Genomic DNA, 27,581 nt, shown 5'->3' with positions numbered 1-27,581 from the left:
CTGTTGTTTTTGCCACCATCGAACTCAGAAAACGTTCTTTTTCTCGTCATTTATTCTACCTCCTCCAACTTCCTATATTTTATTGAAACAATAAAAAATACATGAATAAACAATAGAAGCCCATAATCACTGTTATCATTTCCTCGTCTTTATGTCTTGGAAACGGTCGAATGAATTCAAGATATTCCATAAAACGTCGTTTAAAGACCTCACTAATCAGTCCAGGCCTCAAAGAATTCTTGTGGCCCATGGACAGAATACTAGTGTGGTTGGCTCATGGCTGACTGCAGGCAGAAAACTTAAGTATTTTTAAAGCTGCCTCTTCTGCATTGTATTGTTTCAGCCCATAAAGTAACCACTGTTCAAGGATGCGTGTGTTTTCACATTTGAAATCCTGCAATGCTGACAAAAATACACAAATTGGATAAATACAGAGAAGGCCAAAGGGATTGTTCTCTGGTGGAATTAAAGTCCTCCAGTAGGAAGAGAATTCTGAGGTTTGATTATTTTCTTTCATTAGGTGGAGTGAAGAACAAGCTGTATTAGCTGTGATTTACATAGAGAATAGTTAGTTGTGTTTGCTGTGATGTAGGTAGGGTTAAGAGCTAGCTGCAGCCATATTAGCCGCACTGAACACAGGGTGGAGAGCTAGTTGGGTTAGCTATACCGTAGGAAGGGTGAAGTATTAGCTGTAATACAAGTAGCTATGTTGTTGGTAGAGTCAAGGTGAAGGATTACACATATGATACGACGACTTCTATCAACGTTTACAGAGAATGACCGCAGAAAACAGGGAGACCAGTTCCATCCGGCTGTACGGTGCCATCCGTATGGTCCAGCTCTCCTGGACCTGGGCAGAGAATTTAGCTGATTCAAACCCCAGGAGCCACAGCTTCCTTCTGGAGGAAGAAGCCCTGTTTGAAATGCGAGACTTACAGCATATATGAACGTTTTTCTTGGTGGAATGGTAGAGCCGTGGAGTTAGCAAGCAGGGACCTGGGTTCAACAGGCCCTAGGTACATGGTACCTGGGTTCAACAGGCCCTAGGTACATGGTACCTGGGTTCAACAGGCCCTGGATACATGGGACCTCGGGCTAATTTAGTCTTTGGTGGTGTGGACAGCTATGTGAGTCTGGGGAGGAGGGAGTGGGGGGTTTGACGTCCTGCCCCCCCAGGGAACGGTCAGGGTTTCAAACCCGCAAACCTGAAACGCAGAGCAGGGCTGACATGCGGCCAGTCAGAGCCAACTGAAATGTTGTCTCACAGGACTCACAGAAACCAGCCAACAGCTTCACACTTCAGATCAAACCCTGTTTGCATAGCCCCTTTAAAAAAGCCCCTTTGTCACTGAGCGCTTTACAGATGACTAAAGATCAGCACTAATGTCCCTGCCTGGGGATGAATAAAGTTCTATCTTATCTTAGATAACCAGCTTAGACTCAGAGAAAGATAAAGGCATCCTGCTCAACACCTAGCTTGGATGCACACTACGTACGCAGGGCACACATCAGTGTAATAGAAGTGAATATGTTGTGGAAGTGAGTGACCTGGATAGGCCGTTTGCACCGTTCCTGGTAACTACAGACTGTGCCTGGTAACTACAGACCGGGCCTGGTAACTACAGACCGTTCCTGGACCCCGACCACCAAAATACTGCAAGAACTTCTGGACCATGCTGTACTTTCTAAATGCACAATGTTGCTTTGGATAAAGGCCTCTGCTAAATCATTAAAATGTAATGTAAACTCTAATGTAAAAGTATATTCCAAAATAAGTGCCAAAAAATGTGTGTGTGTGTGTGTGTGTGTGTGTGTGTGTGGGGGGTGTTGTAGTGGCTTGCTGAACAGCCAGGCTGCTCAGTCGAGCACAGAGCCTACCCTAGCCCTGAACAGCCAGGCTGCTCAGTCGAGCACAGAGCCTACCCTAGCCCTGAACAGCCAGGCTGCTCAGTCGAGCACAGAGCCTACCCTAGCCCTGAACAGCCAGGCTGCTCAGTCGAGCACAGAGCCTACCCTAGCCCTGAACAGCCAGGCTGCTCAGTCGAGCACAGAGCCTACCCTAGCCCTGAACAGCCAGGCTGCTCAGTCGAGCACAGAGCCTACCCTAGCCCTGAACAGCCAGGCTGCTCAGTCGAGCACAGAGCCTACCCTAGCCCTGAACAGCCAGGCTGCTCAGTCGAGCACAGAGCCTACCCTAGCCCTGAACAGCCAGGCTGCTCAGTCGAGCACAGAGCCTACCCTAGCCCTGAACAGCCAGGCTGCTCAGTCGAGCACAGAGCCTACCCTAGCCCTGAACAGCCAGGCTGCTCAGTCGAGCACAGAGCCTACCCTAGCCCTGAACAGCCAGGCTGCTCAGTCGAGCACAGAGCATGTGAGGGAGCTCCAACATGGAGAAGAGGATGTACATTCAGCTGCTTCATTTTTAGAGTCAAAATTAATTGTATTTGTAAAGCCCCTTTTAACGAGCAATGTCACAGCAGGCTCCACAGATGCCAACAGACCCATGAATATGTGGGATGTTCCACAAGCCTCGTCTCGGAAGACACAGAGAGTTATGGCTTAAACATCAGCCTCAGCCTCAGGAGTTACAATGACTTAGCGGAGTCGGTTTTCAAACCAGACTTGAGAACATTTGACAGCGTTTGTAGTTCCAGGATGGAGACTGTTGTTTGGTGGGGTGCTGTGAAAGAGAAGCTCTTATGGAGAGCCCAGCTTGCATTCCAGCCATGTCCTTATTAAGAAAGGGCTGTGAGTGTTCACTGTTTCTGCCTCCCTACAGTCAACCCAACGCCCTCCCTTCCCTCCCCCACTCCTCCGTCTCCCCCCACACTGCGCTCTCTGCGTCTCTACCCAAATAAGGAGAGAAGGGGATGCATGTATGAAGAGAGGGTCTGGGGGGAGGGGAGGAGGGGGAGGAGGGAGGGGAGGGGGGAGGGGAGGAGGAGGAGGAGGGGAGGGGGGAGGGTCTGGGGAGGGGAGGAGGGAGGGGGGAGGGGAGGAGGGGGAGGAGGGGAGAAGGGGAGGAGGGGGGGGAGGGTCTGGGGAGGGGAGGAGGGGGGGGGGAGGGGAGGAGGAGGGGGTCTGGGGGGGAGGGGAGGGAGGGTCTGGGGGGGAGGGGAGGGAGGGTCTGGGGGGGAGGGGAGGAGGGGGGGGGATTGTCCAATTTAGGCATCCACCCTGAGCTCTGGAAAACACTGAGATTGTTCCCACTGGAATGCAACATCAGCACTGACAGACAGAGATCCACACAGACAGACAAATACGCACGACACACACAGGCAGACATGCATACACACTCACACACACACAGAAATACACAGTTGTAAATGCAAATTTTACTGAGACATTTTCTCAGTGACCCTCTGGTTGGAAGAACACAGTAGGCCCCAGGACATCACGGTCACTTGTCACACTGTTTAACAATGATCATCATCCATCTTCTTCAGAATACGTTAGAAGATATCTGCATCATGTTTATACTTACAAGAAAACGCTTTGTACGTCTCACAACCACAAATTCACTCAATTGAGATTTTACTGTGAGAAACCTTTTCAAAAGTTAGTCGGTCGCAAACACTAAAGAGAACAACTCCTAACTGTCAAGGAGAATTCAACTGCACAACAACAACAAGACTTAGGATGTGCAGAAGCAGTTTGGAAGATTGAGTTGTTAAACAAGGACGACATCAAAACACGCTCTGAAAGAAATCTGTGTGTCAGAGGACATGGTGTCCGGCTTCAGGACTCTCACTGTGCACTGCTTGAATTGATAGACTCACTCACACACACACTTACACACACACACTTACACAAACACACTTATACACATGCACACACACACGCACACACACACACAGATGCTTTGCAGATGTAAAACAGTCATGAAGTCCTGAAAATTCAATCAGCTGTCCTTTCTGTTAAGTGAGGCCTTTCACTGTCAGAGCAGCCAGGACAGAGCAGCCAGGACAGAGCAGTCAGGACAGAGCAGCCAGGACAGAGCAGCGTGTCACAAACACCATGTCCACATGCTCGCCACCAAGGAGCCTTCAGCCGGCAGCCAGATGGGATATTAAAGGATCTGATTCAACTAAACAGTGCATTCACATTTAACACATACAGGGAAGAGACACACACACACACTGACACACACACCTCTTCCCTCCCATTCCACAGTGTGGGGCTGAGCCAGCGATCTGACAGTGAAAGACTACAGTATTCTGATGTGTGGTCATGTGTGGTAGTGTGTGTGTGTAGTAACAGCATCAGTCATCCTCCTCACAAGTTCATCCAGACCTCATCCAGACCTCATCCAGACCTCATCCAGACCTCGCACCCCCCCAGGCTGCACAACGCACCAACTTCCTGTTAATCAGGAACTTCCTGTTATTCAGGCTCGGTATCTCAGTCTAAGAACCAGACTGACCTCTTCCTACAAAGCCACTCTTATATCATCCCGGGCTTCCTCCTAGACATCACTGCTTACATCTGTGATACCGTACAATAGTGAAAATACTGACAGTTATTGAGTCTTCCTCCACCCCCTTTCTTCAGGAAGTTGTAGGTATAAATACAGGAAGTGACCTCACCCCTGGATACGGGAGGACCGTGATGATGCTGTGACTAGACAGGAAGGTAACCACAGCCTGTGTTCTGTAACCACGGCCTGTGTTCTGTAACTACGGCCTGTGTTCTGTAACCATGGTCTGTGTTCTGTAACCACGGCCTGTGTTCTGTAACCACGGCCTGTGTTCTGTAACCATGGTCTGTGTTCTGTAACCACGGTCTGAGTTCTGGAACCATGGTCTGTGTTCTGTAACCACGGCCTGTGTTCTGTAACCACGGTCTGAGTTCTGTAACCACGGCCTGTGTTTCTTTCACCACGGTCTGTGTTCTGTAACCACGGTCTGAGTTCTGTAACCACGGTCTGAGTTCTAACCATGACAGAAGCAGGGCCGTCCCAGGGAACACATTTCAGCGAGACGCAAGTGAGATTGCCTCATTTCTATCAAAAACAAAAGGACAAGTTTGACTTCTGACACAACAAGGGATAATGTGGAGGTAGTGGAAGCAGGGCAGGACAGAGTGTGACCCATACAAACTGGGATGGGAGAGTCATGTTTGATTATTAATACTGTCTGAACCAAACAGCATGGGTGTCAGGAAGACATCCTAGCTTTACAGACTAAACAGCCAGGAGAAACTAGGCTCATTGAGCAGAACAATGGTGCTGCCATCTAGACCTGAACTGCCACCCAACAACAGATTCAAAAGATCCAAATAATGATATAGGGGTGGGTACTGTATAGCTCAGTAGTAGAACATGGGGATGGGTATAGCTCAGTGGTAGAACATGGGGATGGGTATAGCTCAGTGGTAGAACATGGGGATGGGTATAGCTCAGTGGTAGAACATGGGGATGGGTATAGCTCAGTGGTAGAACATGGGGATGGGTATAGCTCATTGGTAGAACATGGGGATGGGTATAGCTCAGTGGTAGAGCATGAGGATGGGTATAGCTCAGTGGTAGAGCATGGGGATGGGTATAGCTCAGTGGTAGAGCATGGGGATGGGTATAGCTCAGTGGTAGAACATGGGGATGGGTATAGCTCAGTGGTAGAACATGAGGATGGGTATAGCTCAGTGGTAGAGCATGGGGATGGGTATAGCTCAGTGGTAGAACATGGGGATGGGTATAGCTCAGTGGTAGAGCATGGGGATGGGTATAGCTCAGTGGTAGAGCATGGGGATGGGTATAGCTCAGTGGTAGAACATGGGGATGGGTATAGCTCAGTGGTAAAGAGAAACTAAGGCAGGCTCAGATTACCATGTCAGCAAACCTCTGACGTTTCAACACAGCTACAGTACCGTCAGACTGTGTGTGGTCCAATAAATGTCAAATTCAGAGTGGATGGGGGGGGGGGCTCTGAGCCACCTCTGCTACACATGGGAGTCTGTTTTAGGCTGAACCGTGGCTGCTGAGTGGACACACACACACACACACACCTCATGCTCCCTGATAGGGAGAACAACAGTCCATAGTGACAGAAGGAGCAGCTGCTTTCAGAGGTCAGATTACAGGGAAAGAAAACATTTCAGGCCCTGGCCTAGAGAGCTGTCTCTCAGAGCAAGACATAGAGAGGGAAGAGAGAGAGGGAGAGAGACATAGAGAGGGAAGAGAGAGAGGGAGAGAGACATAGAGAGGGAAGAGAGACTCCCCTCCTTGTTCTCCCTCTCCCCTCCCCTTCATACCCTCTCCCCTCCTCGTTCTCCCTCTCCCCTCCCCTTCATATCCCCTCCCCTCCTCTCTCTCCCTCTCCCCTCCCCTGTCTCTGTTTGGACCTACTAAATTCTCCCCAGCTCCTCCAATAACTTCCTCCTACTTCCTGTCTGGCACAGCGCTCAGGAAACAATCAGAGCTGCGGCTGAGAGGAGGCCTGGGCCAATGACAGCTCAGAGCTGAGGGTGGTAGAAGAGAAGGAGGTGGAGGAGAGGCATAGAGAAAGGAAAAGATAAGAGAGGGAGAGGAGGAGGAGGAAAGGGATTGATTCTGACAGGGGGACACATGCTTACAGCTTGATGCCTTTTGGATACTTAAGAAACACCCGGTTCAGAGAGTTAACCCTTTCTCTCTCTCCCTCTTCTCTATCCTCTCCCCTCTCTCTTTCTCTCTCTTCTCTCTCTCTCTCTTTCTCTCTCTCTCTTTCTCTCTCTCTCTCTCTTTCTATATCTAGCTCTCACTCTCTTTGCCTTGCTTCCCTGAAACCAGGAAGTTCCAAAAGTCACATCATTTTTTACAACAAATCAGGAGACTGAACGTTCAGATCATGTTCAGATCATGTTCAAAGTGTCTGCTAAATGACAACAAGTTTCAAGTCAAACTCAAAAGCGACTGAAGTCTGACGTGCTTGATCGTGTTTGACTGCAACACGAGTAGATCCTGAGCTGTTCCCCGGCAGGGGAAACAGACTCACAGCAGAGCTCCACACTAGTTCTCTTACAGCTTGATTCAGCACTTTCTTCTGGAACTTTCCAGGAGGACGTAGCAGAGCAGTCATCCTCGCCTGAAGCGTCTCGTTTTGCGGCAAGGCAAGTGGCTGGAAGTCATAATCCGTGAAACCTTGACAACATGCATAATGCTTCAGAGTGGAAGAAAAAAACAGTCTGACTCATGTAGTCGTATGAAACGTGGAGCGCTGTGAGAGAGAGGGCATCTCAGCTCTGCAGCAGCCTCAGGGCTGTCTGAGGACTGTTAACCGTCAGAACTTCAGCAGAATAAACACATTCGCTTGCACTCTGACTCACAATAAAAAGTTTCACCCCAACAAGAGCTGAGGTATTATCTATCAAGGAGCGTAAAGATGGTCGTTCAAAATCTAAAAACCCTCCCTGAGGTGACTACACTGTAATCAGGGCCTTGCAGAGCAGAGCAGCACAGATCAGTGTGGAGTAGAGCAGTACAGAGCAGAGCAGTACAGAGCAGAGCAGAGCAGCACAGATCAGTGCGGAGTAGAGCAGTACAGAGCAGAGCAGAGCAGAGCAGTACAGAGCAGAGCAGAGCAGAGCAGAGCAGAGCAGAGCAGCACAGAGCAGAGCAGAGCAGAGCAGAGCAGTACAGAGCAGAGAAGAGCAGGGCAGGGCAGAGCAGAGCAGAGCAGCACAGAGTAGAGCGGAGCAGAGCAGAGCAGAGCAGAGCAGTACAGAGCAGAGCAGAGCAGAGCAGAGCAGAGCAGGGCAGGGCAGGGCAGGGCAGGGCAGGGCAGGGCAGAGCAGCACAGAGTAGAGCAGAACAGAGCAGTACAGAGCAGTACAGAGCAGAGCAGAGCAGAGCAGAGCAGTACAGAGCAGAGCAGAGCAGAGCAGAGCAGAGCAGTACAGAGCAGAGCAGAGCAGAGCAGAGCAGAGCAGAGCAGTACAGAGTAGAGCAGAGCAGAGCAGAGCAGAGCAGAGCAGAGCAGAGCAGAGCAGAGCAGTACAGAGCAGAGCAGAGCAGAGCAGAGCAGAGCAGAGCAGAGCAGTACAGAGCAGAGCAGAGCAGAGCAGAGCAGTACAGAGTAGAGCAGAGCAGAGCAGTACAGAGTAGAGCAGAGCAGTACAGAGTAGAGCAGAGCAGAGCAGAGCAGTACAGAGCAGAGCAGAGCAGCACAGAGCAGTACAGAGCAGAGCAGTGCGGAGCAGAGCAGAGGAGTACAGAGCAGAGCAGAGCAGAGCAGAGCAGAGCAGTACAGAGCAGAGCAGTACAGAGCAGAGCAGAGCAGTACAGAGCAGAGCAGAGCAGAGCAGAGCAGAGCAGAGCAGCACAGAGCAGAGCAGAGCAGAGCAGAGCAGCACAGAGCAGAGCAGAGCAGTACAGAGCAGAGCAGAGCAGAGCAGAGCAGAGCAGAGCAGTGCGGAGCAGAGCAGAGCAGTACAGAGCAGAGCTGCGCTATGGCTGGGTCCCACACGGCAAGCAGAAACTGTCTCCATGGCTCTTCATTAATTACAGGGTTCAATGTCGGCAAGATGATTATGTAGTGGGTTTGGCAGTCTTCGTCCTCTGCAACCCCCCCAGTACTCTAATGCTGAGGATTAGAAGAGCTGCACGAGTGCCCTTAGGTCATTGGAGCTCTGCTGGAACACAAAAGAATAAAAGACAGACTAACGGGGACGACAGACAGACAGACAGACAGACAGACAGACAGACAGACAGACAGAAGGACCTCTAGTCTACAGACCTCCTGAGAGTCTGGCTGAAGACATTACTGGGCATAGTTTAGTACTTAATCTGTCTCTCTCCCTCCCCTTCTCATTCTCTCTCTCTCTCCCTCCCTCTTTCTCTCTGTCTGTAACAGGACTTGATCTGTGAGGATCTCCACTGTGAACAGTTGGTCAGGAACAGCAGCAACGTTTAGGGACTCAGGACAGCCAACACAAAGAGAACAGTGTCCTAGACCCCTCCCCTCCCTGACCCCTCCCACGCCCCGCCCCCCTGCCGTCAGGACAGCCGGACAGACATCTTCCCTGCTGCAGCCTGACATTGGTGTCACACGCAAACACCACTGCGCACCAGACGCATTCAGCTGTGACAAAAGTCTCCTGATCAACCCTGACGGAGACCTGACCCTGGAGAAGAGGTGAGTCCCTGAGGTGACCTGGGACCGTTGCTGCTTCAGGATCAGCATTAGCGAGGGTTACTGGAGGCGTCAGAGAATACCTGATTTCACTGTTGCACTTTCTTATTGTGCAGTTTCGCATCCACAGAACGTGACCAGTCAGCACCCCTTGATTGTGACGCAGGCACACGTTATACCTGTCTGTCTGTCAACAGGGTTCTTTATACAGGGCCTGAAGATGTACTGACAGTACTCCTGGGTTCTTAACCACACACACACACACACCAGTGTTTCCCACATAATGATATTATATTTGTGGTGGTAGGAAGGGGCAGAGCCTGACGTTGTAAACATTTGAGTGTAGATAGGAATTTAAACAGGTAACGAGAGCGCGCGTAGCGTGGGATTATCTTTCAGCACACGCTCTCAAACACACACGCACACAGCAGACACACACACACACACACACACATACACACACGGTGTTTGTTCGACCCCGCTGTTGACGGAGGAGACAGAGGTCACCATTTGGACAACCACTTGTGGCTGTGTGTGTGTGTGTGTGTGTGTATATGTGTGTGTGTGTGTGTACACGTGTGTGTGTGTGTGTGTGTATATGTGTGTGTGTGTGCGCTGAGAGACGATCCCACGCCGGAACAGATGGACACACACACTTCACCAGACTCCTTCCTGTGGCCCTGACACACACACACACTGGCAGGGGTGCAGACAGCAGCAGACCATCTCACACTGTCCCATCTCACACTGTCCCATCTCACACTGTCCCATCTCACACTGTCCCATCTCACACTGTCCCATCTCACACTGTCCCATCTCACACTGTCCCATCTCACACTGTCCCATCTCACACTGTCCCATCTCACACTGTCCCATCTCACACTGTCCCATCTCACACTGTCCCATCTCACACTGTCCCATCTCACACTGTCCCATCTCACACTGTCCCATCTCACACTGTCCCATCTCACACTGTCCCATCTCACACTGTCCCATCTCACACTGTCCCATCTCACACTGTCCCATCTCACACTGTCCCATCTCACACTGTCCCATCTCACACTGTCCCATCTCACACTGTCCCATCTCACACTGTCCCATCTCACACTGTCCCATCTCACACTGTCAGTCGCTTTGGATAAAAACATCTGCTGAATTAACTAAATGTAAACATAAAGGAGGTTAAGCAAACCTAAAATCTTGTACAGAAGAATAATAGTTTATAGATCTACCTTCACCATCACAACAGACAGCCAGGAACACCTATAATCCTGCAGAAGGTATTGCTTGCCAAAGTGTCAACTATTTCGGAATAAGGGTCCATTGTTTAAGATGGGGATCGGACACCAGTTTCCTGCTTGTCACTTCAGACCAAGAAAACTGACCTAAGTTTCAATGTCAACAGCCTCTGAAATACACACCCTTAAAACACCTAGAACTATCTTCAGAGTAGTATACAGTACAGTTACTCTGTGTGCACAGTAACATCCAGGACAGTTACACTGACTGCAGAGTAACGTCCGTGTCTGTGTGTGTGTCTGTGTGTCTGTGTGTCTGTGTGTGTGTGTGTTTGTGTGTGTTTGTGTGTCTATCTGAAGCCCTTGTTGACTCATCCTGATTGATGCTTTGGAAACCCAGCTGCTGCCTGCTGCCCTACGTTCACCAGGAACATTTACAACTAGAAACGATGGTAGTTGATATTATATTTTCCTATTGTTTGACAGATCTGCCTGATTACGTAAGAAAAAAGAGAACCAGAACTCTTTGAAAAGGAAGGAAATGTTTACATTCAATCTACCGGTATCTATAAAATACAGTCATGAGAATATTATGATTGCTTTGAGTTTTTTTTGTTTTTGCGGGGTTTCATTTCTTTTTCACAATTCTTTCTTTTCAGTGGAAAGTTCAAACAGGACAACTGACAATTTAACTGACAATTTAACTGACAGTTGAACCCGCCAAGTTACTAGATACTTCCCGGCTGTTTCCCAACACAGAACCAGACAGACAACATTCTATTGGTTAACCAAACCTGTCGAATGGCTTCAAGTGATTTCACTGTAAAACACACACACACGCTCACACACACACGCACGCTCACAAAAACACACACGCATGCTCTCACACACGTTCCACTGGGAAATGCTTGTTTACAAAACTGTCAAGAAAGAATATAAAAAAACAAAGTAAAACATACTCTTCTTCTTCTTTGTTTAATTAGCCAAAGTATGCCTGGATTAGGAGACGAGACCGGATTTAACTGACGAGATGACCAACAGGTGTTTCCTGAAGAGCTGGGTTTACAATTACACAATTAGCTACACTGAGATCCATGTGTCTTAAACCCTCAAATCTGGATTATATACTCCAGAGATTTGTGCGATTTTGTCACACATCCCTCTTCCCTCTCCCACAACTGTAAAAGATCAAGTAGGATCTGCAGGAAGAGAAGGCAAAACACGAAGCGTTATGAGAGCACACGACTAGGTGTGTGTGTCCGTGTGTGTGAGCGTGTGAGCGTGTGTGTGTGTGTGTGTCAGCGTGTGTGTGAGCGTGTGTGTACGTGTGCATGTGTGAGCGTGTGAGTGTGTGTATGTGTGTGATTGTATGTGCATGTGTGAGAAAGTACCCTACGTTTATTTTGTGACATTGTGTTGAATCTAGTCCAACATGGTTATGGCGTGTGACTGATCAAGTTTTATGTGTTAATGCCTGCCTGCCTGCCTGTCTGCCTGTCTGCCTGCCTGCCTGCCTGCCTGCCTGCCTGCCTGCCTGCCTGCCTGCCTGCCTGCCTGCCTGCCTGTCTGCCTGCCTGCCTGTCTGCCTGCCTGCCTGCCTGCCTGCCTGCCTGCCTGTCTGCCTGTCTGCCTGTCTGCCTGCCTGCCTGCCTGCCTGCCTGCCTGCCTGCCTGCCTGCCTGCCTGCCTGCCTGCCTGTCTGTCTGCCTGTCTGTCTGTCTGTCTGTCTGCCTGTCTGTCTGTCTAGTGGTGATGTTAGGGGCGGATGTAGAAACTACTGAAAAGTTGTTCACATTTCTAAACCAAAATAAATCATTGACACATAGAACATTAAATATAATTTGCATATGTAATACATGTCATTGTCTTTGAATATTACTTAATAATTCCATATTACAATCAATAAGAATAATCTTGTGTGAACCATTTGGCATGATGCGTCTGGTAAATTACGGACATAGCTACCTACATCTGTATTAGTCCTAGAACTGTGTATTTCTTGTCTTTGATTATCAGCTGCACTTACCTACATTTATTTGTAATTTATTTATTATAATGTGTAAGTCACTTTAGATAAAAGTGTCTTGACCAAGTGTACATGTTGTGTTATACTTGTTATTTCAAAAGAAAGTGATGTGTGTGATTGTGCTTCAACAGGTCCACTGTTCCTACACATGAATAGCGCGTGCTAAGCTACTATAATAAGTTGAAAAGTTGTAAAACAATATGGATCCCCCCTCCTCACACAACACCTTTTGGACATCAACCTAATAATGAGGGTTAATAAGAAGTGATGTGAGGGAAATTCATAATTCTTAATGATTAAACTGAATCCTTGAGGAAACTGACATTTCACATATTTATGCTACACTTGTGTCAAACCATTCTGTATTGTTGTTTAAAACTGAATCATTTGTGAACTGCTTTGAAGATGATGTAATAATGTAATATTTTATTTAAAAAAGTGGAGGAAAGGTCATATTCTGGTCAATATTCTACTATTCCTAACACTAATTAATGAGCTCTTAATTAAAACTTTCAATTTTTTGCGCCTCCGTACTTTTTAGCACTAGGGAGTGCATTTTTATTAACACAAGGTTATTACTCACCTGTGGGATGTGTGGCAAAACAACGCTTGATATGTCAAGTTATGTATTCCTCCAAATTCGTTTTTCTCTTAATGTCAATCCTTGGGAATATCAGGATTCGCTTCTTCACGGGAACACGTTTAAAGGAAAGCGAACCAGGTCGAAGCAACTGTTCGAAAAAGAGAATAAACATGCTGATGTTCAAGTTGCATCTACAAGAGCAGCACAACTAATGTATTATTTCGGTCAATGAGATACTAATGTAATTATTATAATCAAATCTTGTCTTGCAAAGACATCCCGGGCACTGAAAATGGCACACGATATTGTGTGCCATTCCTTAATTCCTTACATCCCTCACGACGTAGCGAGTTCCACGGAAAAATGCAAAAAATGACAATGATCTGAAAACTTCACGGAGAGAGCGGCATCCAAACTTTAACGAAAGCTCTTACACAAAGAAAGCAAATTCATAGTTACTCACCTTTATATGGAAAACACTTCTGTGTTATTCTACACTAAATTACTTTTAAATTTTGATTCTTGATTTTTGGCGCCTTATAGTTTTCAGTAATATTTCTCCTGGTTTGACAGTATAAGTGGAATGTTAAGTATGACTTTGGTATGAAATCAACGCACTACACTGGAAAACCAAGGGAAAAACCCATTGGAGGAGGAGCCATTGTCTAGCGTCAATCATCATCCTAGTGGGCAGTGACTTTACTCCAGTCTCCACCCCTCATGCAGTGAGGACTGGTCATGTTTAAGAAAACCTTGTCTTTTTTTACAGTGACAACACAGCACGCAGCCTGTTTATATTGATATGCACACATATATATACACACACACACACACACACACACACACACACACACACACACACACACACACACACACACACACATATATATATATATATATATATATATATATATATATATATATATATATATATATATATATATATATATATACATATATATATACGAATAGGTTCAATATTCATTTTAAGTAAGATCAAATGAATACCTCTACATAGTTGCCATAGTTTTACCGCATCTTTTGTGCCGTAAATACTTAAGCTACTGTAACTTTAGATGAACTATAACTGTTTGGTTTTATATATTACACAATGATGCTCACTTCAATAAGTTACTTAATGTTCTTTGAAAATTGAATGTGTGTGTGTGTGTGTGTGTGTGTGTGTGTGTGTGTGTGTGTGTGTGTGTGTGTGTGCGCGCGCGCACATCTATTGGCTCATTACAGAAGGAAATGTCATATAGTCACTGCTCTATCTGCTGGTCTAACGCGTTACTGCATGAAAGGGTTCAAACCGACAAACCAAAGTGTTTTGAACTGACACCTCGATGATTAACCGATTAATCATCTTTTGTGTGAAAAAAGAATCCAATTGAATGAATTATAGAAATAAAAATGCATTAAAGTTCTTTCCACTCATTTTGGAAAAGTTAAAAATATAAATAAAAAACTCACTTGGAGACTCCTCGCATCTGTCCCGATAGGGAAGGCTTTGCGCCTGCGAGTCCGGACAACTACGGCAGGTTCAGACATGTAACAAACAGACCTCACTCTCTCTACTCTTCCTCTCTCTACTCTACTATTTTTTTTTCTCTCACTCTCTTTCCCGCGAGCTGTTTGGACAAACTGGTTTTTCATCCTAAACTCTCTCGCTCTCTCCTCTCTCTCTTTTCCGGATCTTTCTACGAGGAGTCTACATGTTCTCCTCGTGCTCACATGGATTCCCTCCGCAAATAACCCCCATATCAAAACTTACAGAACAGTTCTCTCTCCTGCCCTTCTCATTGCCCAGGACATGGGCGAGTACCTCGACCGGGCCCCCGGGAACCATTAATAATGTTTAATGAAAATGGGTCCGATACTTTTAAGTTTCATAAACAAGTGCCTTGAGTTAGGGGTTGTTCCTGAATGAAACATGCATCAGTACAACCCAGACCTATTTCTAATCTTCCTTTTTTAACCAAAATCTTAGATAAAGTAGTACTATGTCAGCTTCAAACACAACAACATTTTTGACATATTTCAATCTGGCTGTAGAAAATTTCACTCTACTGAAATGGTTCTTGTTTAAGTGCTGAATGACATTTTTTTGGCCACTGACTCTGGAGACTCAGTAGCGCTGGTACTTTTGGACTTAAATGCTGCATTTGACACGGTCGACCATCATGTCCTGCTGTCTCCCCTAGATCACATAGTGGGCATCAGAGGCTCAGTCCTACATTGGTTCCAGTCCTACCTGACAAATAGGAGCTTTTCAGTTATCGTTGCTAACCATCGATCCTCCTATGTGAAGCTGACGCGTGGGATTCTTCAAGGCTCTATTCTGGAACTTATGTTGTTTTCTTTATATATGCTGCCCCTTGGCACTATGTTTAGAAAATATGAATTAAATTATTATTGATATGCAGATGACACTCTAATATATTTTCCTCTTGTACAAAAAAATAGCTTAGAACAGATGACTGCCTGCCTTGATGACGTGAAGCATGGATGTATTAGAATTTTTTAAGTTTAAATGAGAGTAAGACTGAGGTTATGGTGTTTACATCTTCCAGTGTACATAACACAACAAATGTGGATCTTGGCATTTTGGCATGCTATGTTAGAAACTGGGGTGTGGTACTGTACAGTGCGCTAAAGCTTGATAGACGGGTGAACCAAGTTGTGAAGGCAAGCTTTTACCAACTCCGAACGTTGATTAAAATGAAGTCTATCCTTTCTTTCGCAAATTTTGAAAAGGTTATACATGGTTTTATCGCTTCAAGGCTGGATTATTGTAACTCGCTGTATTTGGGGATCAGTCAATCATCCACGCCTTCAGGTCGTCCAAAATGCTGCTGCCAGAGTTCTGACAGGAACTCAAAAATGGGAACATATAACTCCTGCCATTCAGAAACTTCATTGGCTGCCGGTGTGCCAGAGAATTAATTTTAAAATCTTGCTTTTAGTTTTTAAATCAGTAAATGGGTCAGCTCCGTCCTACCTCTCTGAAAGTCCATCAACCTACAAGAGCTTTGAGATCTGAGAACTGAGGCCTCTTAATAGTTCCTAGATTGAGACTTCAGACTAGAGGAGATAGAGCATTCTCTATTGCTGCTCAAAATTTGGAATAATCTTCCTCTGGAAGGTAGAACAGCTCCTTCCTTGTCCATTTTTAAAGTTATTTACCTTTTTATTTGATTTGTCTTATAAAAAATGAATGTTGATGCGGTTATTCTGTTTGTCTGTGTCTCATGTTGTGGTCCTATTTAGCACTCTGTATAGCACATTGGTCAACGGAAGTTGCGTTTAATTTGCTTTATAAATAAAGTGATTGATTGATTAATAACGGCTGCCCACTGCTCCTGGCTGCTCTTAGAGGGAGACATGCAGAAGGTCTGCTAAATGAACAAAATGTTGACGTAAATGACCCTGTTGAAATGCTTTGTAAACATATAAACACAGTCACATGTAAAGGGGACAAGACATTCATAAGTAAATGTGTTTTACTTTAATTTTAAAGACAAACACTTCTCACGTACAGTGTGATTCTGGTTGTATGCGTTGTAAAGGCTGTTTATAACAAAACTAAAACTATACATATTATGTAAGCACAGGAACTCAACTCTAAGATATAACAATAATCCGTCCAACAAAATGCTTTATTATTACTTTGTAAAGGCAACCTTAAGGTAAAAGTGTTGGAGTATAGTAGCGATGGGTGTCAATGATCTCAGTTATGTTTTCTCTCTTGCCTCAAAACTCCAGATTGCCCAAGAGAGCCACGTTCAGCGAAGGCAGATTTACCTGGATGACAAAACACCCCAATGAAAGTTCAAAAGTTCAAAAGTTAAGGGCTGCAGATTTGCAACTGCAGTCAGTGCAACAGTATGGACTGAGCTGTGAGCCAACAGCTTCAGCGGGGACAGTATGGAATTAAAACTCCTTCAGGTATAAAGTAATAAAACTGATAGTCAGTTGGGATGCATTGTTATATATAAAAACATAACTCCTAAATAATAAATGACGTTAATATTGAAACATATATGTTATACTATTTTCTAGCGGTAGTACCATTGTTTAACCTATAGTATAGACTTATTGAAACTAATAGTGATATTGGACTTTCATTGCAATGAATGAGGGCACATTTCATACATAACTTAATGAGAGCTAACAGACAGTTAGACTCTCATGCCTGTCAGGCTGCTCCAGTGCAGCCAGCTGACAGACGATCCCCTGATGGTGGTTCAGAAAGTCTTCGTTGTGTCTTCCTCATCCCAATGGGAGACAACTCTGACCTCATCATTGAAATTCCCAAGACACTCTTTCAGCATCAACTTCCTGTTTCAGCGTCCACTTCCTGTTTCTACAATCACACCACACACAACAGCCACACTCGGCCTCTCGTGCAGCAGCAGAGGTCATAGGTCATAGGTCATAGGGTCATTGTCAGTCTGGACACATTAGATTTAGTCATTTAGCAGACGCTCTTATCCAGAGCGACTTACAGTAAGAACAGGGACATCCCCCCCCCCCGAGGCAAGTAGGGTGAAGTGCCTTGCCCAAGGACACAACGTCATTTGGCATAGCAGGGAATCGATCTGAACCTTCTGATTACTAGCCCGACTCCCTCACCGCTCAGCCATCTGACTCCCACACACACACGCCAGCACAGACCCTTCCCTGCCCAGGGGCTTCATCCCGCAGGTCTGCACACGCCCTCCCATCCATCCATCACTTCCACTGTGGCTGCCCTCCGTCCCTCCACCTCACCTCGCCGTCTGAGGGCGGTGAAGGCTGGTCGGGCCGGACGTCTGGTCGACCAGGAAGTACCGGTGCCGTGTCAGTGTGTGTGTGTGGGGGGGGAGGCACCGGGGCCGAAGACTTCCTGTTTATTCACAGGCTATCTTCCCATCGAAGCTGGAGAGAGCGATGGCGAAGGCCTGAATAGCACACATGGGGTAGCTGTAGTCCAGTGTGAAGACGTCGTCGGCAACGCGACCAAACTGCATCACGATGTAGTCCACTGAGAGAGGAGGGAGAGGCTGGGAATTATCCTGAAATATCTGTACCTTTAACAATAAGTGGCATGATGTCACACCTTATAGTTATTTCATAAACGTGTTTGAAAACCCTCTAATCACTGGAAGAACCTGCTCAGTTCCTGGTGCTGTGTGCTCACCATCTTTGCTGTGGACGATCTGGAAGTTCTTAATAGAGGCCTGGGTGACTCTGCCGTTGAAGTTCAGCACGTGGGACGACGTCTCCTCGTTCCAGACTGGAGTCTTGTTCCGCAGCTCGATGAGGTTCTCCAGGTTCCGGTTCTGGTGTCGGATCAGCAGCCCATCGTTGTCCTGGGGGAGGTGAGCACAGGTGTCTTCATCAGTCTCAGGTAAACAGTGAGTTCGCTAGCAGCAGCAACTCTCCAACGTAGCGGGTGCAGTCGTTTTTGCACTGTGCCTGGTAAATGCAAACATTTATTTTATTTTATTGGACCACTGAAATGCTATTAGAACTGTACACTCCTGATTCTGTATTTTAAGCTGTACATTAAACACTATTTGAGTGTCGCATTGGGTAAAGCATCTTTGAATGGAGAAAAAAAAATGGTTAGCTACAAGCATGTAGAAGCCGACAAGGAAAAACTGAAATCCTGTCAACCCATGAATGACTTAACTTCCTACATGTGATAGGGAAAGAGAGGGAGGGGTGGGGAAGTGTTGGAGAGGTGGTGGAGAGGGGTGAAGAAGGGTGGAAAGGGGTGGAGAGGGGGAGAGGGGGAGAGGGGGAAAGGGGGAGAGGGGGAGGGGTGGAGAGGGGGAGAGGTGGAGAGGGGGAGAGGAGGAGAGGTGGAGAGGTGGAGAGGAGGAGAGGTGGAGAGGTGGAGAGGTGGAGAGGTGGAGAGGAGGAGAGGGGGAGAGGGGGAGAGGTGGAGGGGTACTCACGGTTCGGGGTCGGGAAAGAGAGGGAGGGGTGGGGAAGTGTTGGAGAGGTGGTGGAGAGGGGTGAAGAAGGGTGGAAAGGGGTGGAGAGGGGGAGAGGGGGAGAGGGGGAAAGGGGGAGAGGGGGAGGGGTGGAGAGGGGGAGAGGGGGAGAGGGGGAAAGGGGGAGAGGGGGAGGGGTGGAGAGGGGGAGAGGTGGAGAGGGGGAGAGGAGGAGAGGTGGAGAGGTGGAGAGGGGGAGAGGTGGAGAGGGGGAGAGGAGGAGAGGGGGAGAGGGGGAGAGGGGGAGAGGTGGAGAGGGGGAGAGGAGGAGAGGTGGAGAGGTGGAGAGGTGGAGAGGGGGAGAGGTGGAGAGGGGGAGAGGGGGAGAGAGGGAGAGGTGGAGAGGGGGAGAGGAGGAGAGGAGGAGAGGGGGAGAGGGGGAGAGGAGGAGAGGTGGAGAGGGGGAGAGGTGGAGAGGTGGAGAGGAGGAGAGGTGGAGAGGGGGAGAGGGGGAGAGGTGGAGAGGTGGAGAGGGGGAGAGGAGGAGAGGTGGAGAGGTGGAGAGGAGGAGAGGAGGAGAGGTGGAGAGGTGGAGAGGTGGAGAGGAGGAGAGGGGGAGGGGTACTCACGGTTCGGGGTCGGATGGGAACTCTCTCGCTGTCCTTGTTCATGCCTGGTATCACCACCGTCATCCTCCTCGGCCCTTTCATCCCCAGGACGTTGGTCTCCTGCACATACAGCACAAGTAGAACACAAAAGCAACGCAAATACAGCCATGCAGGACAAGTACAACCTGGATCACAAAAGTCATTTTAAAACGGAGAACAACACATACTGTAGATGTGTTCCCAAATACCTTAGACCACGCTGCTACCCAGATTCCTGAGCATGTAGATTACATTTAGTCATTTAGCAGACGCTCTATACAGAGCGACTTACAGTCCCCCCGAGGCAAGTAGGGTGAAGTGAACACCACATGAATCCGTCTTACGTAAATGATGGCAGCAAGCTCCTGGCGAGCGTTGGACATGTCTGGCAGGGCCCGGTCTGGGTTCAGGGCGTTGTCGAACACTGTGAACTTGGTCCCCATGAGGTTAGACCTGCAGGACACATCAGCGCTCATCAGGGACGTCCCGAGCTGGACGGGCTGCTGGCAGGCCAGGCCTGCTCTGCTGTGCTGCTGCTGTGCCGTTTCTCAAAACAAACAAAACTACAAAACAAACGTCACGAGTACCTCAACTTTCCAATGAAGTTTTCTCCACCTCTTGATAGGTCCGTGGGGTCAATGGAGATGACATAGTTGGATGTGGTGCTTTTTTTCCTTTTCCTTCCAGCCAGGAGGAAGACCTGCGGAAGCACAAACATTCACCACATCAGTACGTTAACATACAGTTCATAAAAACGTATTATTATTCCTGAAGATTTGTGAGGAACCATCCCCTAGTGCCCTCTGACGGCCCCTGACCTTCTTGTCGTTGTCCAGGTGGAGGTAGTATGTGGGGTACAGGCCCTTGTCCATGCCTCTCTTGTCCCGGGTCACCCTGCATTTGACGGTCAGCCCCTGCTGGGCAGGCTGGAGAACAAACTCCTCCAGGTTGTCAAACTCGATATCAGGAGAGGGAGGTCTCTCTTCCTGAGCGCAGAGCACAGGGGGTTAACTGGAGAACGACTAGGGATAGATCATGTTACAATTAGCAGGAATGCTTTCCATTTATAGTGGAAATTGTAATGTAAACTGTAAAGTCAACTTTAATACTGTAAAATGAAAAAGGAAAATAATCTGATATCATCTGGTGTGTTGCATACTTTATAAACATTACCAAAGCTGTAGCGAAGTCATATCAAAACAAACCTTTTTGCCTTTCTTCCCTTTACCCTTCTTCTTCTTCTGCGTCACTTCCGAGTCAGAGTCATCGCTCTCCTCTGCTTTGGCTGCGGCACAGGAATCGACATCAGAGACATGAGAGGCACAGGAAGTGACATCAGAGACATGAGAGGCACAGGAATCGACATCAGAGACATGAGAGGCACAGGAAGTGACATCAGAGACATGAGAGGCACAGGAAGCGACATCAGAGACATGAGAGGCACAGGAAGTGACATCAGAGACATGAGAGGCACAGGAAGTGACATCAGAGACATGAGAGGCACAGGAAGCGACATCAGAGACATGAGAGGCACAGGAATCGACATCAGAGACATGAGAGGCACAGGAAGTGACATCAGAGACATGAGAGGCACAGGAAGTGACATCAGAGACATGAGAGGCACAGGAAGCGACATCAGAGACATGAGAGGCACAGGAAGCGACATCAGAGACATGAGAGGCACAGGAAGTGACATCAGAGACATGAGAGGCACAGGAAGCGACATCAGAGACATGAGAGGCACAGGAATCGACATCAGAGACATGAGAGGCACAGGAAGCGACATCAGAGACATGAGAGGCACAGGAATCGACATCAGAGACATGAGAGGCACAGGAAGCGACATCAGAGACATGAGAGGCACAGGAAGTGACATCAGAGACATGAGAGGCACAGGAAGTGACATCAGAGACATGAGAGGCACAGGAAGTGACATCAGAGACATGAGAGGCACAGGAAGTGACATCGGAGACATGAGAGGCACAGGAAGAGACATCAGAGACATGAGAGTTCCTTCGCTGAATCTACCGACGGACACCCAACCACCCAACCACCGTCCCTTCCAAACTCCCTACTGCACCTTTCTTCTTGGTCTTCTTGTCCTTCTCCTTGTCCTTGCCCTTCTCCTTGTCCTTGCCCTTCTCCTTGTCCTTCTCCTTGTCCTTGTCCTTGCCCTTCTCCTTGTCCTTGCCCTTCTCCTTGTCTCCTCCGGCTTGGAACATAGAGGCAGGGTTGGAGTTGGTCTTCTTCTTGGTCTTGCTCGGCTTCGTTTCAGGTTCACTGTCATCGCTCTCCGATTTAGCTGCTGTCCACAGAACTACAAGTTACAATCACATGGAAACCACCCAGGGCTGTATATCCTCCAGCTTCTCTGGTGGGGTCTACATCTAGTTTCTTTTTGACACAAAAGACACATAAGAATTGTTTGGTTATAGGGACTCTAGATGTTTGTTAAGCCTCTGCTACGAGAGCTCCAACCTTTTTTTTTGGTCTTGGAGTCTGTTTTTGAATCTCCATTTATCTGGAACATGGATGCCGGCTCCTTTTTAGTCTTGGATTTGCTCTTTCCTTCAGAGTCCTTGTCATCTGACCGTGACACAACACAAATATGAACACATATGCTTCTCTCCCAACTGAACAGCAGATATTGGCCGGTACAAAATCCAGTACATACAGTGCTGGGAATCTTACGCACAAATGAAAAAGTAAAAAAAGTGAAGCAAAAAAATGCTTTAAGACATAATGAAATGTAAAGACTGAACAAAAATGATCAACACTGCTCATTTATACTGCAGCAGAAATACAGAAGACAAAAAAAATAATTAAGACAATATTTGTGTAAAAACCTTGGATGCCTATGACTTAAGCACGGTACTGTATACATGTTGGACTTTCTGTAAAAAACACAAAACACAAAGCAATAGGGGGTCGAAAAAGACGGGTGTAAGTAAACCTTGTTTATGTCTGACTGGCTCTCACGTGGCCTGGTTAGGGTTAGTCTCCCATCTTAGCTGTAGGTCTAGCATCCACTCACCCACCAGTACACAATGAAATCTAGCCGTAATCCTCTTAGCGATGGAAAAGCTAGGTCTTACTCATGTTGTCTTGAGTAACCCCTTTTCAGAAAATTGCTTTTCTACACCTGCTCACCTTTAGATTTGGACTTCTTCTCTTTCTCCTTGCTGTCATTCTCCTTTGAGGCCTTTTTTTTGGTCTTCTTCTGTGGTGTTTCTTCCTCATCATCCTCATCGTCGTCTGTGTCCGAACCTGGTGCAAAACATCAAAATAAATCACGTTTCTGTTTATGACGACTGATTTGTAGTAGTTAAATGAAGTATGATGCTGAAGTTTAAGTGTTATGTCTTGATGCCTTAGTTCTTACTTTTCTTCTTCTTTGGAGCACTTTTTGTCTTCTTCTTTGGTTCTGGCTTCTCTTTCTCTGCCTCCTCTTTCTCCTTCTCTGGTTTCTTTTTCTTTACCTTCTTGCCATCTATTTTACGATTGAAGAGGATATTGATAAATAAATTAAATGTAATATTTGGGGGTAACTTAAGTTAAGGTGGGGGGGGGGGGGTGGTGGTGGTGTCAGGACCCCACCAATCCTTCCTCAAGTCAAACACTAAGTATCATATGTATCAACATTTCAAACTGGCATGATGTCGGACGACTCTTACTCTGAACAGCAGGACTCTCGTCTCCTGAGAGGTCCTCATTCTTCTTGCTCTTGGTCTTCTTCGGCTTGGCATCCGTGCCGTTGGTCTGGGCCGGGACAGACTCTGCCTTCTTCTTCTTTGGTTTCTGCAATTCGTGTCCTACAGAAAGAAGAATCACGGATGAGACGGTGGACGATATAGAGACTGAGGAAATATTGTGTGTAATACACGTTTGGCCTTGGTATTGAGATTATTAGGGACATGGAAGGATTCTACACAGACAGTGACTGACAGAGTTCTGCTGTCAAACTGGTCATTGAGCAGTTTTCATCAAGTTAAATAATGACCAGTTCATATGAGGAATTCTGTCAAGTTAAGAGTTCTGCTGTCAAACTGGTCATTGAGCAGTTTTCATCAAGTTAAATAATGACCAGTTCATATGAGGAATTCTGTCAAGTTAACTATGACAGAACTAACTATATTAACTATAACTGTATTTCCCATTATATCACTTTTCTGGGATCTAATAGAAATGTTCTCATTGAACATTAGACCACCACTTTGCTTAGTATTGTTCAGTCTTTATACATTAATGCAGGACAAACTGGCACTAAAGGATCGTCCAAACTTACCATCCAGGAGTTGTGGATGCAAGCAGAGGGCGGGAAGAGAAGAAGCAAGACACAATCAGCATTTTGTAACAGCAGGTCCAGCCGCTTGGGCAGGAGGCTGAGAAGGAGGTCACCGTGATCCTGGCCCTTTGAACACTGACGGTGAAGCGGCCTAATCCTCTTACATCCACGGCACACATCCACAGCACACATCCACGGAAGCTATTTCTGTCCTTCCCTCAGACAATCTGACACTCGGGTAATCAGAGTAAAACTGGAGGGTTCACACATGAACCCAGACGAGAAACTCTGCATTGTCTGTGACACCTTACTGTAAATTGCTAACCCTCCACCAATAAAACACAGATTGCTGAGCAACAAACATTGGATCAAGTGTGGAAGGGCTGCATGACCTGTATCTACTGTGGTTGGATCAGTATGGGATCCATTACCCAGCATTCTAGTCATTGTTTGAGGTCTCCCTCAAAAGCACATTATTGTTTGTTTGGAAAGACTCCCACTGTAAGGTTGTAAACATTTTAACTGGAAATACAAGATGGATATATACACCTGGGGCATCTATACTCCACACTCAATGTTTTCTGAGCTATATAGCTATATTGCTTTTCGCCAGATCGCAACATTTCAACAGATCCTAACATTGCGTGCTTTGTTGGTGATCTAGTGTTTTGCTTCCCCCCTGAAAATTTGCGTCAACCCTTCTTCCTCTCTGTGAAGCGCATTGTGTTGCCTTCTGGTATGATTTGCGCCATATAAATAAAGTTTGATTTGTATAAATAAATGAAGCACAAAGTGATTATTATAAAACAAATACAATGATGTGACGAGAAGGCCCTTAAAGAGCAAGTCCTGTGATGATGTGATGATGTGATAATGCACGACTGTGGTCATGTTTGCCACCCTGCACTATTCCTAGAGTATCTGGTGACATGCCAACATGCTTGTTGAGTAACAGACACAGTTTTTTTCAAAACTCTTTTTGGCATCTCATGAAGACCAACTAACTCACAACCAAACTCTTAACGGTGAACTCGGTACTTACAAAGCAGAGAAAAAGAGCCTAAAGCTTCATATGCGCCTCATCATTTAAAGCCTCATATGAAGCTGATCATCATTTGAAGCTTCATATGAAGCTGATTATCATTTGAAGCTTCATATGAAGCTGATCATCATTTGAAGCTTCATATGAAGCTGATCATCATTTAAAGCTTCATATGAAGCTGATCATCATTTGAAGCTTCATATGAAGCTGATCATCATTTGAAGCTTCATATGAAGCTGATCATCATTTGAAGCTTCATATGAAGCTGATCATCATTTGAAGCTTCATATGAAGCTGATCATCATTTAAAGCTTTATATGCACCTCATCATTTTCAGTTGCATCTTATTTCACAGCAGAGAAGCCTGGAGGTATTTTAACTGCGATGATGCTAACGTAGCTAACGTTAATGACCCAATGATTAATGGTTCTTTTATGAACATATCCATAGTTGGCATTTTATTCTCTATGAAAGAAAATATAACTCCATACATTGTTTGAACCTTTCTCGATGAACCAAACCTTTCTTTAAATCCACTAGTCTTTTACATGTAACGAAATGTATACAAAAACAGGGAGCAAGTTTCCAGCATGAATCACTTTTCCCTCGCGGTCATTCTCACCCCACCCACCCTCACCATCACCCAAGACCCATCCCCTACCAAAACACCCCTTTCCTCCCTTTCCAAAACACCCCCTTTCTCCACAAAGATAGAGAATCGTCACACATTTACCTTCTCCGTAGACATCCTGACCAGCGAGCGAGCCTTAGGCTTGTCTATGAAGGTGAGCCACTGGGGTTTGTTCACTGGAGATTAGAGGAGCTGCAACACCACGGGCCTCCATCAGCAGAAAGTTGCTAATAGGATTGAGGTGTAAAGCCATCTGCCGGGCGGTGACACGTCCCCATGAGACCCTGCCCTGGCGGGCGGGGACAGGGAGGAGCTCCCGGGGAACCTTGGTGTCTCCTGAACCACACAGGCCTGACTTTCCTCAGTGGACGCTTCTTTAGATGCGAAAACAACCTGTGGAACTTAACACAGCTTACGTAGGCTTACGCTCTCACTCTCTCTCTCTCTCTCTCTCTCTCTCTCTCTCTCTCACACACACACACACAACTACAGTACACACACACGTACAGTACACACACAAAAGTACAGTACACATACTGTTATCCATCTCTGTTTTATGAATAGTGAAATCATCATCTTAAAGCGTGGTAAAATATAACATTATGTTAAATATGAGTATAAGATACAAATATATAAAAATATATAACTTTAGGTTTTCCTATCACGTAACATGTTGTAACCTTCAAAACCTGCAGGCCTCCTCTCCAGTCTGCTGGGAATAACATCCCTGTTAGTGAGACGATCATCTTCCTGCACCGTGACATGGTGGCAGGCAGAGCCGTTATCAAGTCAGATGTGTGGGAACCGGGGCTAACCTGCCTTCAGCGCTACTTTTGCCCTACAGCTTACAGCTTTAGCCCCACTTGGCTGGCGTGTGTGGAAACGAAGCAGGTCGTGGCTAATATTAGCAACAGCGAGGCGTCAAAGATGGAGGCAGCAGGAGAGACAGCCCAGAGGTGATAAACAGACACATATCTGACCGTCCGTTGAATTAGCGTTCGCGGAGACCCATAACCCCTTGCTGCAGCAGAGACTAGGGCAGGGAGAGGATATCCTATTGAGTTAAAGAGCACCTTCTGCTGGAGACAATAAGTAAAAACATTCAAGGTTTATATGGGCTATTTAGGGTTAACCCTAACTGTTATTTAGTTAGTTCTGTGCTTGCTCATTAAGTTCATGTTTTAAAAGCTAAATTGCACCACATATCATAGAATTATAAAGCAAATAAATACCTATCTGTACAAAAATAAAATGGAAAGTTACTTAATACAACTTTCTTTGTTTATAGTGTAGTAGGTCTATGCTGTGTACTTCTCAATTCAACAGTGTTTCTAAAAATAGTCACACATTTTCAGGTTATTTGTCTGCACACCCCTCCAAAAACATGACAGTCAGGCTGAAATTTTAATTTGAGCAGAAACGGATCCATCATATTTTTCCAGCCGTCTTGGTCCTTCGTGTTTCACGGTAACGGACAACCTTGGCCACAGGTTCTTCTCCTCGAGTTATGATAGTATGATGTATGAGGAATGAATGTCTGTATAGGATATACCTAACCCTTAACTGCAAGAGTAGCAGCAGGCTTAGTACTTGCAATATTTTGCTGTTGCTGGAAGGCCTATATAGATACACTAGGGTTGCCAATTTTCAAGAAAAGTTTTTAAATGTTTTTGTTACAAAAACGGAGTAGCTAGATAGCTGTGCCATCCTATCTGCATCCTTTCGTCTATTTTAAACAGAATAGAATACAAAATGTTTATTATAAAACAGACAACGTGAACAAAAATACGCTAGTATTACTAAAATGGAGGGACAGTTCTCCCAAAAAAATCAGAAAATACATTTTTTTCTTCTGATGCTGTGTATCCATCTCGATTGTTTTGGTGTGAATGTGAAGTGTGCTTTCTCATCGATGTAATGGAACTAGATTAGGGTCGTGGTGTTCAAACTCAACAGCAATGTCTCGTTCTAGAAATCATGACCGGTTCGTCACGATAATCAACAGACCGTGTTGGGAGCAGTTTCATGGAGGAACTATTTCTCTTTACTCAGTAATTACCGAATTACAATTATAATTCTTACATTCTTGTGTGTGTTTG

The 27,581-nt window shown here is 46.2% G+C and overlaps 2 protein-coding genes across 7 annotated transcripts in view; both read right to left on the bottom strand.

Annotated features, from left to right (window-relative positions):
• Positions 1-13,556, bottom strand: part of tead3b (TEA domain family member 3 b) — a 31,549-nt gene extending 17,993 nt beyond the window's left edge. For all 5 annotated transcript variants that reach the window (XM_084705138.1, XM_084705139.1, XM_084705140.1 and 2 more), the window contains exons 1-2: positions 13,417-13,556; positions 12,954-13,101 (exon numbers count right to left, since the gene is read on the bottom strand). The gene's annotated coding sequence lies outside the window, so the exon portion shown is untranslated. The remainder of the gene's footprint in view (positions 1-12,953; positions 13,102-13,416) is intronic.
• A 2,930-nt stretch (positions 13,557-16,486) lies between these two features.
• Positions 16,487-27,467, bottom strand: LOC146272251 (tubby-related protein 1-like). Of its 2 annotated transcripts, none has more exons than XM_084705136.1 (13): positions 25,585-27,467; positions 23,199-23,322; positions 22,907-23,014; positions 22,675-22,791; positions 22,003-22,110; positions 21,605-21,826; positions 20,730-20,809; positions 20,343-20,510; positions 20,112-20,224; positions 19,869-19,977; positions 19,507-19,605; positions 18,136-18,307; positions 16,487-17,979 (listed from the first exon to the last, which is right to left on the bottom strand). In XM_084705136.1, the coding sequence occupies exons 1-13, from the start codon at positions 25,597-25,599 to the stop codon at positions 17,846-17,848; spliced, it is 1,569 nt and encodes a 522-aa protein (XP_084561262.1). In that variant the 5' UTR covers positions 25,600-27,467; the 3' UTR covers positions 16,487-17,845. The 2 variants fall into 2 exon arrangements, with proteins under 2 accessions (XP_084561262.1, XP_084561261.1); XM_084705135.1 differs by having other exon boundaries at positions 21,605-21,829; positions 25,585-27,465.
• Positions 27,468-27,581: the final 114 nt, after the last annotated feature.

The sequence above is a fragment of the Hypomesus nipponensis genome, chromosome 9 (genome assembly GCF_054491055.1).
Source record: "Hypomesus nipponensis isolate SF chromosome 9, ASM5449105v1, whole genome shotgun sequence".
NCBI lineage: Eukaryota > Metazoa > Chordata > Actinopteri > Osmeriformes > Osmeridae > Hypomesus > Hypomesus nipponensis.
Note: the sequence above shows the minus strand (reverse complement) of the source record. Positions and strands in the feature narration are given on the sequence as shown.

Excerpts from the sequence above, each read along its gene's own strand:
- LOC146272251 (XM_084705135.1), bottom strand. Across the intron at positions 20,810-21,604 it reads CAAGAAGACCAAGAAGAAAG|CCAAAGCAGAGGAGAGCGAT; the intron begins GTGCAGTAGGGA and ends CCTGTGCCGCAG. Across the intron at positions 19,978-20,111 it reads AACTTCATTGGAAAGTTGAG|GTCTAACCTCATGGGGACCA; the intron begins GTACTCGTGACG and ends TGTGTCCTGCAG.